The following is a 15,004-nucleotide window of genomic DNA, read 5'->3' as shown; positions in this document are numbered from 1 at the left end:
ACAGCGCAAAATCGCTCACGATGCAACGATGTAGCTTAGGACAGTAGGATTTGGTGGTGTAAGATATTTAAATATTAATACGTTTTATCAATATTTTAAATTGAACATCGTTTTATAATTTGTTAAAAATAAGGTTGAAATAACTGAAAAATATTCACTTTGTTTTCTAAAATATTGCTCACATTATACGTAAATCATTTGAATGCTGGATTGAGTTAAGTTGAAACTACTTAAATTTTTTTAAACATATTTTTTTTAAATAGTAAATTATTTTTCGATGAATTCAATATTCCATTCATTATTCAACATCAAAAATGTAGCCAAAATTAAACAATTTACCACCTTTTATTCTAATGTGCTAAATCTCAGCACTCAAGTAACAAATGTTTTTACTCACAGCATCTGCAATCTCTCTCATTTTGTGCCATCGACTTAGCTCAACCACTTTCCACCAGTAAGTGATTGAACGTCGGCGCGTACGCATCTCGGCATTAGTTTCGATCCGAGGCCTGCATCATCCGGTGGTGAAGTTATATAAAAAAATAGCAGAGAGCAAATTTTCTATTTTCACTCTCCCGGTGCAAGTCGTCAAGTCGTATCGTGCGATCGAAGAAGTTTCACCTGGAACTTGTACTTGTTGAATCTTTTTTTGGTTTGTTTTAAATACTTTAACTCCAAAACGAAGAAAGAAGTGAGTGAAAATAGTGAAAAGTGTTCAGGTGGATATGATAGTGCTGGTCAAATTTTTGTTCACCACCAAAAATCATCCAGACTTTTCGGCTTAGCTCGCTGCTCTCTCTCTCTACTCAGCTCACAAGAAAAAGGTGATTTGAAAGAAAAAATACTTACTTGTGATTACTGTAGCTAATTATCATCGCCATTTTGGACGACTTTTGCCAATGTCTAATACGCAAAGTGAAAACCAATGATCGGAATAATGATTATTTTATTAATATAGCACACCCGGGCAAACGCTTCTAAGAGGCGGAGTGGCAAATGCGATTGCGAAGAGCGTAAGTGATGGCCCGGTATGTGGAATTATGGTGTCCCATGCATTGCCAAACGAATGTACGCGCTTGTGTGTGCGTCAACCGTCTGCCCCACCGTGTGTTTGTGTGTGTGTGTTTGTCTGCACTAGGATTATATTAAAAATAGAAAATCGGTACCATTTTAGTGGGTCTCATACGCGTTGTGCCCCTTTCTTCCGCGTCATCTACGTTTGGCCGTACCCTTTAAAGCCGTGCCTCCTTGCCAACCCGTACGATAACAGTGCTTGAGGTGCCATAAATTTGGTCGCTGATGGTCTTTTCTACCACTAACGATCTCTGACATTAGGCGGATGCGTGTGAGAAGTGTAGCGCCGTACGCAAAGAGCAACACGAGATGAGTGTCTTAAGAGACTGCATATGAAGTGATATTCGTTCGCGTGTAGTAGTGCGCCTGGAGCCGACTGTTTCTAATAGCGTGTGTGGCGCCCGACGATGCAGATGCACAACATCTTGTGAGAACCATTTTCGGATTGGAATGCGGAAATGGTGACGATCCACTCGCTAATCTCATGCTGTTGCAATTAATGCACTTACATTGTTCGGCATTTTCTTTAATTCCTCGTCAATCTAACGTGAACGTGAATAGCTAGATGGCATTATGTAATGAGTTGCTCTTGAACGGTTAAATTTTTCACGTAGATCTACCGAAATAACTGTGATTAATTATTACCAAATGAAGAAGGAATTATTTTTCCCGATCAACATCTGACACATACAAGAGTGGGTGTGACACTTGTGGACAATTTTAGTGATCTACGTCATTATCTGTTGCTGTGTTGCGGAGCTTGCAATATTTGTTGGCGAAATCCTTGACGCAGATCCTTATTTTAGAGACTTTTCTATTTGCCTGACCTTTTTTCTTCTGAACTTGGTGCAAGGTGCAAGGTTTTTTCGGCAGTCAATGAACGGGAACGGAGCGGCTTTAAATAAATTCGCCACAAACTTCACGTCGCAATGTCGCGTGATTCTAATTTCGGTTTGGGCTCGCTACGTTTCGATGCCTAGTGTAGTCCCGCCAGCAGTTTGGATAAACACGTTTTAAAGGTTTTGCAATCCCACCACCATGCACCAGCTGGTGTTTCCATTTTCCAGCAGCACGTAGGAAACATGTGGGAATGGTTTTATTTTTGGATGCAGATTCTGATAGAATTTCTTCCACAAGATTGTCAGATCGGGAGTGAATAAACGAGTCAAACACGTTTCGTCTATCAAGTTGATGCTGAGTTTTGATAAATATTCATGTTACGGTACTGATCGTAAAAACAACCGTTAACCTCTTTTCGCGGAGTAATCATACAACAAATGCGGGTCATACAGTAAAAAACCGTGTCGAATTGAATTCAACGAAATTAGAAACGTAATGATTTTTAAATTCTGTAATTATTTACTTTCTTTACTTTAAATTAAATCAAATTTATCAATTAACTTCCTAAATGTTTTTAAAAATTGTACTCTTTAAAAAGTACCATGCGTCTCCATCACTTTGGTACTTTTTAAAAAGTATCATGCGTCTCCATCATTTGGTACTTTTTAAAAAGTATCATGCGTCTCCATCACCTCCTCTCAGCGCTGTTGGCCCTAACATACTAAGGGTAAATTGCTCAAATAAACAAAACCAAAACTCTCGTGCAAGCGAACTGCAAGCGAAAGCAGGAAAAATAATAACAACAAATCCACATACACATTAGAGGTTGAACTCGAGCGATAAGTGCAATGGAATGTTACACGCGTACATTACCTTCTCAACAACGCAAACTCGCTTTCCCATTGCGTGTGCGTACTTTGCAAGTGAATGTAAATAATGTTTAAAAATAAATCACATCTTATAGGAAACCCGGGTAGACGGTGATGATAGCAAAGCACCCGATACACATTTATTTTAATGTTTGTTGTTCTTCAATTAGTGATCGAGAAAGTAAATAATTTGATCGCATCAAGAAAACATATCGAGTAGAAGGGGTTTAATGGTCACTCTTTGAATTTGCTGTAATCGATATTGCTGAATGTTTTTAAGGCGTGCATTTGAAATTAATATAACACCTTAATATTTCCGTTTTATTTCCGTTTTCTCACACAGAACATTTGACAATCTACCACAATCTGCTCCAGTATGGCCTCGAGTCCTTCGAATAGATTTCGCAGCGGCCGAAACATGCCATCATGGGTGGTAAGAAAACAAGGAGAAGAATGTTTCAATGTTGATACAGCTTACAATGTACGGTTCCAAAATTTCAAATTTCCCCACAGACTGAAAGCAGTGATCGTGTTGGTCCACCGCCACCACCGCCGCCGGTCAATAATGATCCTGAGTATGAGGTCATCGATGTGGCAAACCAGCAGCAATATTCCAATGCACCACCTCCAGTACCACTCAAATCGCCAGGTAGTTGAAAGCATCGTGAAACATCTCTGTTTCACAACTGTTAGCGTTAATGCAAATATTATTCCGTCTACATTTCACGCCTTCCTTCCTTTTCGGTTTTTATTTTTTCAAACACATTCGGACATCTCCTCGCCCGGGAATAGACATCAAACGGCTTACCGTGATGAAGTGTGATCTTTGTGGTTCGGTCGCACCCGTAGTACGCTGCGAGCAATGCGATCAGAATCTGTTCTGTGTGTCTTGCGATGATCGCTATCATCGACACCCGAAACGGCAAACACATGTCAGAAAGGTAAGTGAAAGCACACTTTTACTGTGTTTGCCGAAACTCCCAACGCCATTTTGCTCGTTCGATCCATCCCGATGAGTGCATGTTTATGGTTTTCATAGAGTGTGTTTCGACCTCATTCCTCATTCCAATTTCCACCATCAATTGCTTTTCAAAGGCACAAACGAAACTGTTACAAAAGCTCGTGATGTTAATCTTTCCGTCACTACAGTCACTACACGCTCATTCGCGTCGTGCAAATACCCCATTTTGTCCAACCATTCCATCCCTCGCTCCGTTACCATTTTCGCCGGTCAGCTCTGTGCAAAAGTTCCGTCTTTCTTCTTCTTCGCAGCCGATTGAACCACCGGCGGTTGTGTCGCCGGCACCCAACATGGTGAAACCGCCCCTCCCACCAAAGGGTGAGGCCGGATCGAGCGGGCCACTGCCGCCGCCGAGAAGGAACAAACGCCCCGGAAGCTTCCACTTTCCCAGTCCTATGTTTGGCCGCAAGCAGGACCAGCAGGTACGGCGCTGCATACTTTCGTGAGGACGGTTGTTGACTGGCCACCCCATTTAGACCCTTCTTGTGTTGTTAGGATGGAATGTTACAAATACAACAACACACAAACTCGCAACTAAAACAATTATTGACGAATAATAACACGCAATAGTGTGGAAGGGAAGAGAACGCAAAAACAATGCAACACAAACTCACACATTATGTTAAGTTGTAATTATCGCTTCACTAAAGGTTCCACTACTGGAGAGAGTTCCTATTCTCAGACGAAACTCTCTCAGTAATTTAGTAACTTTTTTTATACTAAAACGCTACCCGATAAAATGAGCTTTTATAAAATGTTTAGAAAAACAACGAAATCGAAATACAATTGACCTTTTTCTTGCTTTTTACGAATTGTGCATGTGTTTATTCTTTAGCGTTTTCAACATATTTTTGTATGATTCTATCCAACAGCTTTTTTATAGTTAGTAGATGCTCTAACCTGTAGTGTATTTGAAGTAGCTGATTGACTGATAATTAAATCTAGCGATCGAGCTTGCTGCATAATATCGTTGTTTCCAATTACATCTCCCGTCAATCTTTTCCTTAAGACAATCCCCACGACAGTACCGCAAGGACAGCCGGAGCAGCAGCAACAGCAGAAACCGCCTCAACCGCCACCGAGTCCGGCACTTTCCTTGCGGGAAAAGATGAACTCTCTCAAGCGCTTCATACATCCGTCGAACAGGCCCTTACCTGATCCGCCGGAGAATAAAATTCACTGTAAGTTGTGACTTGTGCGCCAGGTATTACAACATGATAGACCACTTTTCTTTACTTCCCACCTTTTTGCTCAGCTTCCAACTCATCTCTGGACACCGTTTCGAAACGATCGCCTTCTGTTGGCCCACGATCCGTTTCGACCACGATGGAAAAGATCCAGAACAATACAGCCGCTACCCTGGATCGGATGACGTTGCTGCAGCAGCGCTACCGACAGCACCAAGAGGCGATGAAGTCGGATGGAGATCGCAGCAGACGGGCGAGTCTTACGTCCAACACGGACCTACAGGTATCAGTCATGCGTACACGGGGAAGGGGTTTTGATGTTTCCCGAGTTTTGGTTTTTGGCTTTTGCCTCGTTTTTGTGTCATTGTGACTTCCATCTGTGACCGTTCTGTCCCCGTCTGTCTGTCTGTGTGCGCTCAAAATCATCGCTTTCAACGTACGATTTGAAACGCACTACGTGACTTTATCTAAATTATTGCTTTTTCTCATCATCTCGTGCTTCTCTGTGTTACTGTGTCCTGTGTTCTACAGTCATCCGCCACTGAATCATCAAACAGCTTCCGTACCAAGCCAACAGGTGCTTTTCAGCAGCATCAACAGCAGCAACAGCAACCGTTCCATGCGATGCCACCTTCGCAACAGGTGCACTCGAGGTGGCTTAACCCGCCGGCACCCAGAATACGATCTGGCAGTGTTGCTTCCGGCATTAATTTACTGTCCGTCCCGGGCATACCTAACGGACCGGGCACAGGTTATGTCCAGGATCTGCGCACACCGGGCAATAGTAATGCACCGTCTATCTCTCCTACACAGCACTCGGAGTTTGGTGATCCGATGCAACCGATGCCGAATGGGCCGCGAAGTCTCAGTACGTCGGTGTTTAATCTACACCAGGCACCACCACCACAGCCTAATATGTGGGGCTTCAATCCATTGCATCAGGTTAGATTATATCCTCCACCCTTCCATGTACCATTTGCGTCATTAATTTGGGATTTTTGGCCTCTCTCCACTTCGGCTTTCACCCTCAGGCTCAGTCCATGGCCCATTTCAATCCGATGCAGTGGAATCAAATGAATGCCTGGATGGGACGTGGTTCGCAGAATGGTTCTAACATGAGTCTTAACTTACCGGCCCAACACGGTTATCCTTCGCAAGATCCTTCCGGTTATCCGCCCGGATGGGCTAACGCTTGGAATGGCATGTATCCATACCCGATGGGCATGATGCCGATGATGCCAGGTACGGTTAGGAACCATCTCCAAGGTACCTCAATTTCAATGTCTATTTTAATGCTTCTCCTTCTCAGGTGTCGCTATGCCACCGCCAAGATCTCGAGCCAACTCACGATCCCGGGCCGCTTCACCAGCGCTCAGCATCAAGTCACGCAAATCCACCATGTCAATGCGCAACCTCAACCGAAACAGTTTCATTGACGATCTTACCGACGACGAAGATTCGGACGATGGATTCCATCGTGCCCGCGGACGAGGCGGTGATCGGAGGCGCCGGGAACGGCTCAACTCTACCAGCAGTATGGACTTCGATGAACCTGAACCACCGACACAATCCTTTGTGCGTGCGTCCAGTGTAAAGCATTCACGCTTTAACCGAGAACGTCGTGGTGGTGGATCGTCTGCCCGATCATTGATTGATTATCCGGTATCGCGGAAGATTACCGCTCCGGCCGCACGCTACGATCGGGAAGAGATGGTAAGGGATCGGTTCGATAAAATGGCCCTCTCATCGCCTCGTAAAGAGCCTTCCGATTCCTTTACGAACGAGTCCGATGTAGAGCCGGAGGGTCGACGTGCTGCCTCCAATCGTTCGCGCTCAGGAAACGAAAGCCTCAGCTCTCCGCGCAAGATCAACTCGGACTCCTTGACGAACGATTCCGATGCGGACTTTGAGCGAAGACGGCAAGCTAAACTGAAAGCGGCACAGAACAATCTTACCGCCGCGCGACGCATGACTTCCGACTCGCATACGAACGATTCCGAGCCGGATCAGGATCGTCGCCGGCAGCAGAAGACTAAGGTTGCACCAGTGCCAACAACCAAGAAGCCCATACCAAGCTCCGATTCAGATGGGCGTGAGAAACAGCGACGAAAGAGTGACACCAAGCCGGCTGGAAAAGTTGTCACTAGCACGCCCAAGAAGATACCCTCCGATTCACACACACCGGATACGGATGGTTCGGAGCAGAGGCGCCGGTTCGCATCCAAACAGCAGCGACAGCGCAAGAACTCGAGCACCGAGTTTATCGCCAACGAGTCGGATGATGAAAAGCCGCGAAAGACGACCAATTCGGAACAGGTGGTAAATGGACTGCTGGAGTTCCGTACCATCTCCCCAACGAAATCGGATTCCGACGAGCAGCGGCATCTGAAAACGGTCGAGATCAAGAACATCATTAACGACACCCGGTCAGAAGTGGACTACGAGCGTACGGACATCCCGGAAGATTCACCGCCACCACCAGCACCAGTCACACCGGATCGTGAGTGGGAGTGTGAGTTCTGCACCTACGTTAACGAGCCCGGTGTGAAGATATGCGCTATCTGCTGCAAAACTGCCACCATCAGCGTAGTGAGTGGAGCGCCCAGAGCTGACTCCGATCTTCACACACGCTCACCACCACCGGACATCGTACAGGAGACGCCACAGGTTACCGAGGTGAAACTGCAAATTGTACCGCCCCAGAAGTCAACCAACGGTAAGACCCAAGCAGAACCGAAGAAGAAAGGTAGGATTCGTAAAATATCCTTTTGGCCCGGCACTAAAGCGAAGTAGTACGAAAAGCCTACCACTGCACTGCAACCCGCACGCAAGCACCCGCATCCAACTGTGCCCCCGCACCAATTTGTTTTGTTCGTTTCATTTGGCGAACGTTCATTGTACTAAAGTCAAGAAAGCCTCCATTAATAGACAACTTCTAGTAGATCGAGATCCTTGTCCGTTGATATTAAAACCCTTTTCGTTCTAATAGAATCGTGACGATTATTTGCAATAACTACTAGTATTTACGTTTAAGAAACCGGGTAGCGATCACGGGTAGATCGACCCCACAACCGTCCATTCTAGTCGTGTTTCGTGTTTGTGAATGTTTTAATTTCCGTTTGTAAAACGTACTGTTTCCGATAAGTTTCCGTTACCCATTCGTTATCCAACCGTATGCCTAATCGAACCCAACCCCATTGTAATTTACACGAGCGTACATCCAAACATGTGGAACTTATATGTTGCATAACCTCAATAAAGGCCGCACTATTTCTCGTGCAAAAGTACACCAGCATCGAAATAATGCGAGAAATTTCGTAACACCGAAACTGTAGATACCCTCCCCCCACTATTGCATGTTGGAGCTTTGGAGTTTTAATTGGACCGTGTCTTTTCTCGTGTTCTCTCTCGTTCTAGATATTGACGACGAGATGGACACCGAGATGGACCAGGTTGTTGAGGGCGAGGTTTTCAAGTCAAGTAGAGATGAAGAGCTGAACGATTTCGAACGATCGGCAATGAAGCAAACAGTTGGGGTTCAGCGAAACCTTCCACCGGAAGTTGATCGCGTTGAGAAAAAGGTTGTTAAAGAAAAGGTATCCACAGGTTGTGGTCCTTCGCCGCCAAGAGAAATTGTTGGGCCTTGTGATACTCAAGCAGCGGGAGAAGAACGATCACGGTCTAGGGCTTCGATCGGGACATCACCACCACCGCAAGACATGTCTACGCAGGTATGAAGTTACAGCTCAGAATTTATGTCCTTAATGCAACTCTCAACTCCCATATCTCCTATCGATCCTATCCATCAGACGTATGATTCATTTGAGCAGGTGCGTCATGACATTGCCACACAGCAGCAATCTGTCGATAAACCAGACGCTGAAACTACTCAGGAACAAACCTTAACATCTTCAGCGCTGTACAAGCGATCATATTCGCTCGCAACACCGCAACTGCTTGAAGTTGAACGTCCCGCCAGTCGCAACAGCATCTCTAGTGATACGCAGGTACGCAATGGCAATCTCAACGGCACTAACTATCCCATGCCAGACGCATTCCCATCACGATGATGATGATGATTATGCACACTTCATTATTTCATCGTTGACAGACGCTTTGTTGATTGTCTATTTTTGGAACGCGGATCGAGACGCATCAGGAACCCCCATAATCCCTTTATAACACACAACCGTCCACTTTGGTTCTAACCGTTCACCTCATTAACAAGACGCTTCCTTATGTTTTTCTCCCCCGTGCGCGGTTCAGTTCGCGCCGACTTTCTGGCAGTCCACTGTATCAAAACTGGTCGAAACGTAATGCTCAAAAATAGCACTGACAAGCACTGCTGCCACTCGGCACAGTTACACCATTTTCGTCAAATATGCGGTAATGTGAATGTGAGTCGTGCTGCTGCATAGCCACTTCCTAGCTAATGTGTCTGGTGGACGTTTTTAATGGCGTCGACCATGACGTCATGTTCGAATCGTTAGTAGATATAACAGCGGATTAATGTTACTTCTGATACCCGATTGATAAACGATCATTTCCGAAGGGCAAACGTTAGAAATAGGCGCAACTTACATGCAACACGCGTCAGTGTAGTTTTGAGTGTCGGTGCCTATTTTGCTAGAACCGGTAAGATTAAGAAGAAGGATTTGATTATTATCATTATTTGTTAATGAAGGTCGATTCATATAAACTTTCTTAAGGCCAAATATTCACTATTAACTACGTGTGTTCAGTAATCTAATAATGTGCGATTATAGTTATAATGATCCACTACTAACAGTTTTTGGTAGTCCTCCTGACATAAACATGTAAAGTAACTGACAAGTCGTTTTGATCATCCTTTAGAGTCTACCGCCATCACCACACGAACTTAGCCCACAGCCAGCGAGTCTGCAGAGCTCGGCACGTTACCACGCAAACCAAGCACTTAATCAAACGTCCCATCCGACTCAATCATCCACATCTCATCGCTATAGTCAACAGCAGGATGAAAGCCTCTCCTACCTGGACCGTGCCATCCATCAGATCATTCAAACGGCCGCTAATCAGACACTCGGTGCTACGGGTCGTTCCGCTGCTGTTCCCGAGGAGAACATGTACCGTACATTTAACGATCTACGCCACATAGATTCAAAGACGCCGGCCAAGCTGCCGGTTGTTAGTGGAAACGTACCACCAAAGCAACCAACGGTGACGAGAGTGTGCAGAGGGGAACACCTTGTTCCTTAGCACCGGGAACAACTATATTAATTTTATGATATTTATTTCCCAAATTCTAGCAACCAACAACGATGGACGATCATCATGATCCAGAAGATATGCCACAGTTTAAAGAGCAATCGATAGAATTGCAAAATGGGTCCACACTAAAGGAAGAACCTTCGGAGATGACATTGCTATTGCGGGTAAGTTTTAATAAAGCGACGAGTTTGGTACTCCGTTTGGCGTATAATATTCACCAAATATTCCACCATGCAGGAAGCAGAACGATATCATTTTACGGCCGAAGAGTTGCAGGCGGCTATGAATCACTGTGGCGAGAAGCATCCAGTCCAGTGGCTTCGGAGCAATTGGAACAAGCTGATCGAAACGGTACAAACGTTGGCCACTAAATATGGGCATGAGAAGCGGGAAAACACCATCGGCACTATCTCAACCGTGGAAGCCCGGGAAGCGTTGAAGATGCATAAGGGCAACATCTGGCGTGCGATCACCGAATGTATTGAGCAGCGTCAGCGCAAGTATCGCGAGATCGCTTCGAAGGGAAACTTCACGCGGGAAGACATCGTCACTAGCTTGACAGCGCACCATGGTAATCTGGAACTGGCAATGGTTGAGCTAAGCAAAACCCAGCTCAAACCATTCCTGATGCGCATCTGGGGCCCACCGAGCGGGGCCGATAATGATAGTGGCAACTTGCTGCTGCACCAAGCGCTCCAAGAGGATCGCACTGGAATCAGTAAGAAACGATCGCACCGGCTGTAGCGTGGAGAGTAGTGTGGTCCAGTGGTATTAATGCTAGTTTTTTCTTTCCCTTTTCCCGTGTTTTTTTTATTTGCATTGCGATACTCGTCGAAAACTGGGGGAAAATCCTGCACGATTGCTGTGTTTGTGTGTTGCGTGTCGTTGAACTCCCGTAAATGTACTTCGATCCTGTGTTTTCCTGTGAACATCCCTTTAACCCGTGCGTTTTGTGATGTGACATTTGAACCTCCCCCTTTACCTCAATCACATCTGGATGGATGGATGTTTTGCAATAACTAGGCAGCGAAATCCAACAGTTTATAAGTGCTCATGTAGAACAAGAGCTACTGGGAGTAGCAACAACAGATAAGGAAAGACAAGCACCGGAGCCTGAGTTACCTAGTGTGACAGAACAAATGAAGAAAGAAGATACCGAACCGGAATTACAGGAGCTATGTGAGCTGGAAAACACCGCCGCAGCATTACCGTCGGATGAAGAACAACGTGAAGAGGTATGTGAAGTGCAAACGGCAACCACTTCCAATACGGAAATTCTGAAGGATATTGAGGCGTTGATTATGCAAATGGAACGGAAACAAGAATCCACGAACGGATCGGTTCTGCGCAACATACAGCAACTTCTCAGCCAGCTTGTAGACGGTGAACACAGCTCCAGGTCTCCATCCGCTACATCGATACGTTCGCAGGCAAGTGATCAACGTATCATGAGCAAAAGTCCCATTCCTGTAAGCAAAGGCAAGGCAGCTCATGCCTTGCAGCAACCGGTCCATTCACCCGATCCGAATCGATCCATCGAGGACGACGTACGTGACTTTGTACAGGAAAACATACAGGACATTCTGCCGAACCTGGTCCAACAGGTACGGCAGGAGCTGGACGCAGTAAAAGTGAACCTACGGACGAAACCGAAATCATTGGAAGATGACATACGAGAGACGTTAATGAGTGCCGAGTACACAGAGAACGATTACAGCAACATTCATTACTTTCCATTTGATAAAACCATTGATTCGCCGGTAGTTTTCCCGGAGCGTCATGTAACAACCAAAACGGCTCAACAGCCATCGGTAACTGAAGAAACAGATGAGTATGCCGATATTCAGAAATTCCTCGAACGTGCGATTAGAAACGAAAAAACGACAACCGTCTTCGATCAGATGAAGCGATACAATAACTACCTGATCGATAGCAGCTCCGACGAAGCAAGACAAACGGCGGAATCTACGGATTATTACGATTTGGTGTCGATAAACGAGAAGTTGATGAACCTGTTCACTAAGGCTCCGTCAAAGGAGCTCCCATCAGTGCAACAGAACGCGAACGAATCGAAGAATTCTCCCACCCAGGGAAGTGCATCATCTCCAAACGTTCAGAACGACGTTCCGTTAGCTAGAGATGAAATGGAACGAAGTCAGCAAATTCTTAAAGAGCAAACACCACCAGTGGATGTAGCAGCGGAAAAGAAAGGAATTAAAAAACGACGTGGATCACGCATTCCCGTCAACAAGAACAACTACCTTTACAGACGCCCCGTGAAAAGTTCTTCGGAAAGTGATTTTGAAGTGCTGGCAACGAATGCCAAACCAAATCAATCCTCTGTGGTCGCTATTGATCATGTAGCGGAATTGCGACACGTGGTAGACAACATTGAGCGCATTGAGCAGACGATTGACGTAGAAGATGGAGCAAGAGAAGCAGAAGAGGACGAAGAGATCATTGATGAACCCATCTATATCAATTTGCCGGCAAAACGCGAATCTGAAACTGACAATGTGGATGAATCAAAACAGCTTGCAGACAAGATTTCTGTTGGAATAAATGAATCTAATTCCGTTATTGCACCTACAGTAGAGGTACCTTCACAACTCGTATCAGAAGATCCTTCACAAAATGATTCAAAAACGATTGAAGAACTTCCTGTGCCAACAACAATCCCTGGTGATGTTGTGGTTCATGATTCTACTGTGGAAGAACCAAAACAGCAACAACTATCACCTGATGCCTCAAATACAGCTAAGGAATCTACTGTCCAAGAAGATATACCCACTGTTGCTAATGTTACTGAGTCCGTTGTAGAAGAACCAACTAGAGCCGAACAACAAGAACTCTCTTTAGACAGCTCGAATATAAATCAGGAACATCCTAGCGCCACCGGTACAGCTGAGGACAACCTAAATGTTCTAGAAAATGCATCCTCCAACTCAAACGAAACAATCCTGCCTGAACAACCGCAAAGTGAAACGATTCAAGTAACTCCTACTTCAGTCCATCACCAACCAACAACATCCAACCCAACCACGACCAATGTAGTGCCAGAAGAATCGGCGAACGTAGCGGATGAAGATCAACAGGAAGACGTTATCAAACATAGTGCTAAGTTGGCCAATAACTTATCAGAGCTAGTGCTGGACACTAAGAGGCTCATACAACAAATGAAGGATGAGATCAATTCCGACATAGCAACGTTCAATGAAGACGATGCGGTCTATGAGGAAGATTATTACGAGGACGAGTATGAAGACGAATGGGAAGGCGAGGAGGAGGAAGAATGGGATTCCAACGAGGAGTACGATGTGGACGAGAATGGGGATTTCTACGAGTACGAGGATGATGACGATGATGGATCGGTAATGTTTTCCGAGATGACCATAATCGATTCCGTCAACGGTAAATCGAGAAGTGTCGAACAACCGCCAAATGAAGCGATACCAGTGGAAGAACCACCGCAAATGATCTTGCCTATCATCAACATGGCAATCGTAAGGGAAAACGAACGAAATAGTGCATCGGAGGTAAGCGATCTTCCATTGGATAGTGATTTCAACGATGCCATGAGCGTGATAGAACAATCGGTTGGTGAGATGAGGAATATCTTACAGCTGACCGAGGAAGCTCTTGGACCGCTGGAATTTGCCTCCCCACTGCATCATGCTTCCAGTGTAGAAACGCTACAGAACAGCCCCGAACAGAGTGAGATTAGCGAGATTACACTGGTGCCTGAGATCAACAATACAACGGCAGAAGAATCAAGCGATCGAACACTGGTGGCTGAAGAGAACTTGCCTATGACGATGAAGGATGTGCAAACGTTGATGAATGCTAAATCAGTGATTGGAGGCTTTATCAAAAATGTACAGAAGATAGAACAATCGGTTGAAGAACAGCTGCAGCAGCATGCATCAATACCAGAGGATTCGCCAATGGTTATATACGATTCAGTGAAGACGTCTTCCACTGAGACTACGGACAATAAACCACCCTCAGTTATCGAGAGGAGTGCTTTGAACGGGACGGTAACTATTTTGGAGGAGCCGATCGATACAAAGGACGAAACACAGATACACGATACTGCGGAGACGAGGCTTTCTAGTATCGATACTTACGATCAAGTGCAGGCCGTGGAAAGTAAGAATGATATACCAACCACTCCAGCTGATGAGAGTACAGATCTGAATCTATCCTCGCCTATTATTAATCCAAGTTCAGTTACACCCTCTCAACCACAAGATGTGTCTGGAGATAGTAGCAGAGGACACCTTTTAACAAATCCCATTGTTAATGGAGCACAGGCTATTAATGATGCAATATCTGCACCATCTATAACCTCTCTTGAAGGACCTAGAATCACTAATGACGAGGATAATGAAAACAATAACTTAAAAACAATCGGAACAACTCAACTTGAAAACACGGAAGGCAATACGGAACTCATAGAATCACGATCGCCGCAAGTTGTATCTTCTAATGAAACGGAGAACGCGCTTTCGAATCCAAATCCAACACCGGAATATGTTAATGCAAACGCTTTAGATATGGTTAACCCGAATGGTTCTAGTGCCCCAATTCCCGAATATGCAACAGTATTTAAAACAGGTTCAAAGCTTCAAATAATTGAGTCTCCTGTGGAAGAAACAAATACTACTGAGAACTTGTCTAATCAGGAATCAATCACAAATGCCGATGTGAGTGAGCTTCCTCCAGACATTCAAATGGATCACAGGTCAAATACTGCTTCTCAA

The 15,004-nt window shown here is 45.1% G+C and overlaps 1 protein-coding gene across 6 annotated transcripts in view; it reads left to right on the top strand.

Annotated features, from left to right (window-relative positions):
* The first annotated feature begins 446 nt into the window (after positions 1–446).
* The window catches only part of LOC125761785 (E3 ubiquitin-protein ligase lubel), an 18,840-nt gene continuing 4,282 nt past the window's right edge, over positions 447–15,004 (top strand). The window contains exons 1-16 of one of the 6 annotated variants that reach the window (XM_049423258.1): positions 447–824; positions 3,127–3,216; positions 3,297–3,432; positions 3,576–3,724; positions 4,056–4,226; positions 4,814–4,985; positions 5,060–5,274; positions 5,523–5,933; positions 6,023–6,233; positions 6,301–7,737; positions 8,409–8,722; positions 8,801–8,998; positions 9,846–10,190; positions 10,280–10,405; positions 10,479–10,959; positions 11,265–11,476. In XM_049423258.1, the coding sequence (XP_049279215.1) occupies positions 3,160–3,216; positions 3,297–3,432; positions 3,576–3,724; positions 4,056–4,226; positions 4,814–4,985; positions 5,060–5,274; positions 5,523–5,933; positions 6,023–6,233; positions 6,301–7,737; positions 8,409–8,722; positions 8,801–8,998; positions 9,846–10,190; positions 10,280–10,405; positions 10,479–10,959; positions 11,265–11,476 (4,635 nt within the window). In that variant the 5' untranslated portion in view covers positions 447–824; positions 3,127–3,159. Of the gene's footprint in view, positions 825–3,126; positions 3,217–3,296; positions 3,433–3,575; positions 3,725–4,055; positions 4,227–4,813; positions 4,986–5,059; positions 5,275–5,522; positions 5,934–6,022; positions 6,234–6,300; positions 7,738–8,408; positions 8,723–8,800; positions 8,999–9,845; positions 10,191–10,279; positions 10,406–10,478; positions 10,960–11,264; positions 11,672–15,004 lie in introns of all 6 variants that reach the window. The other 5 variants (XM_049423254.1, XM_049423256.1, XM_049423255.1 and 2 more) reach the window with 5 other exon arrangements.

The sequence above is a fragment of the Anopheles funestus genome, chromosome 2RL, assembly GCF_943734845.2.
Source record: "Anopheles funestus chromosome 2RL, idAnoFuneDA-416_04, whole genome shotgun sequence".
NCBI lineage: Eukaryota > Metazoa > Arthropoda > Insecta > Diptera > Culicidae > Anopheles > Anopheles funestus.
This window is presented reverse-complemented; position numbering and strand designations above follow the sequence as displayed.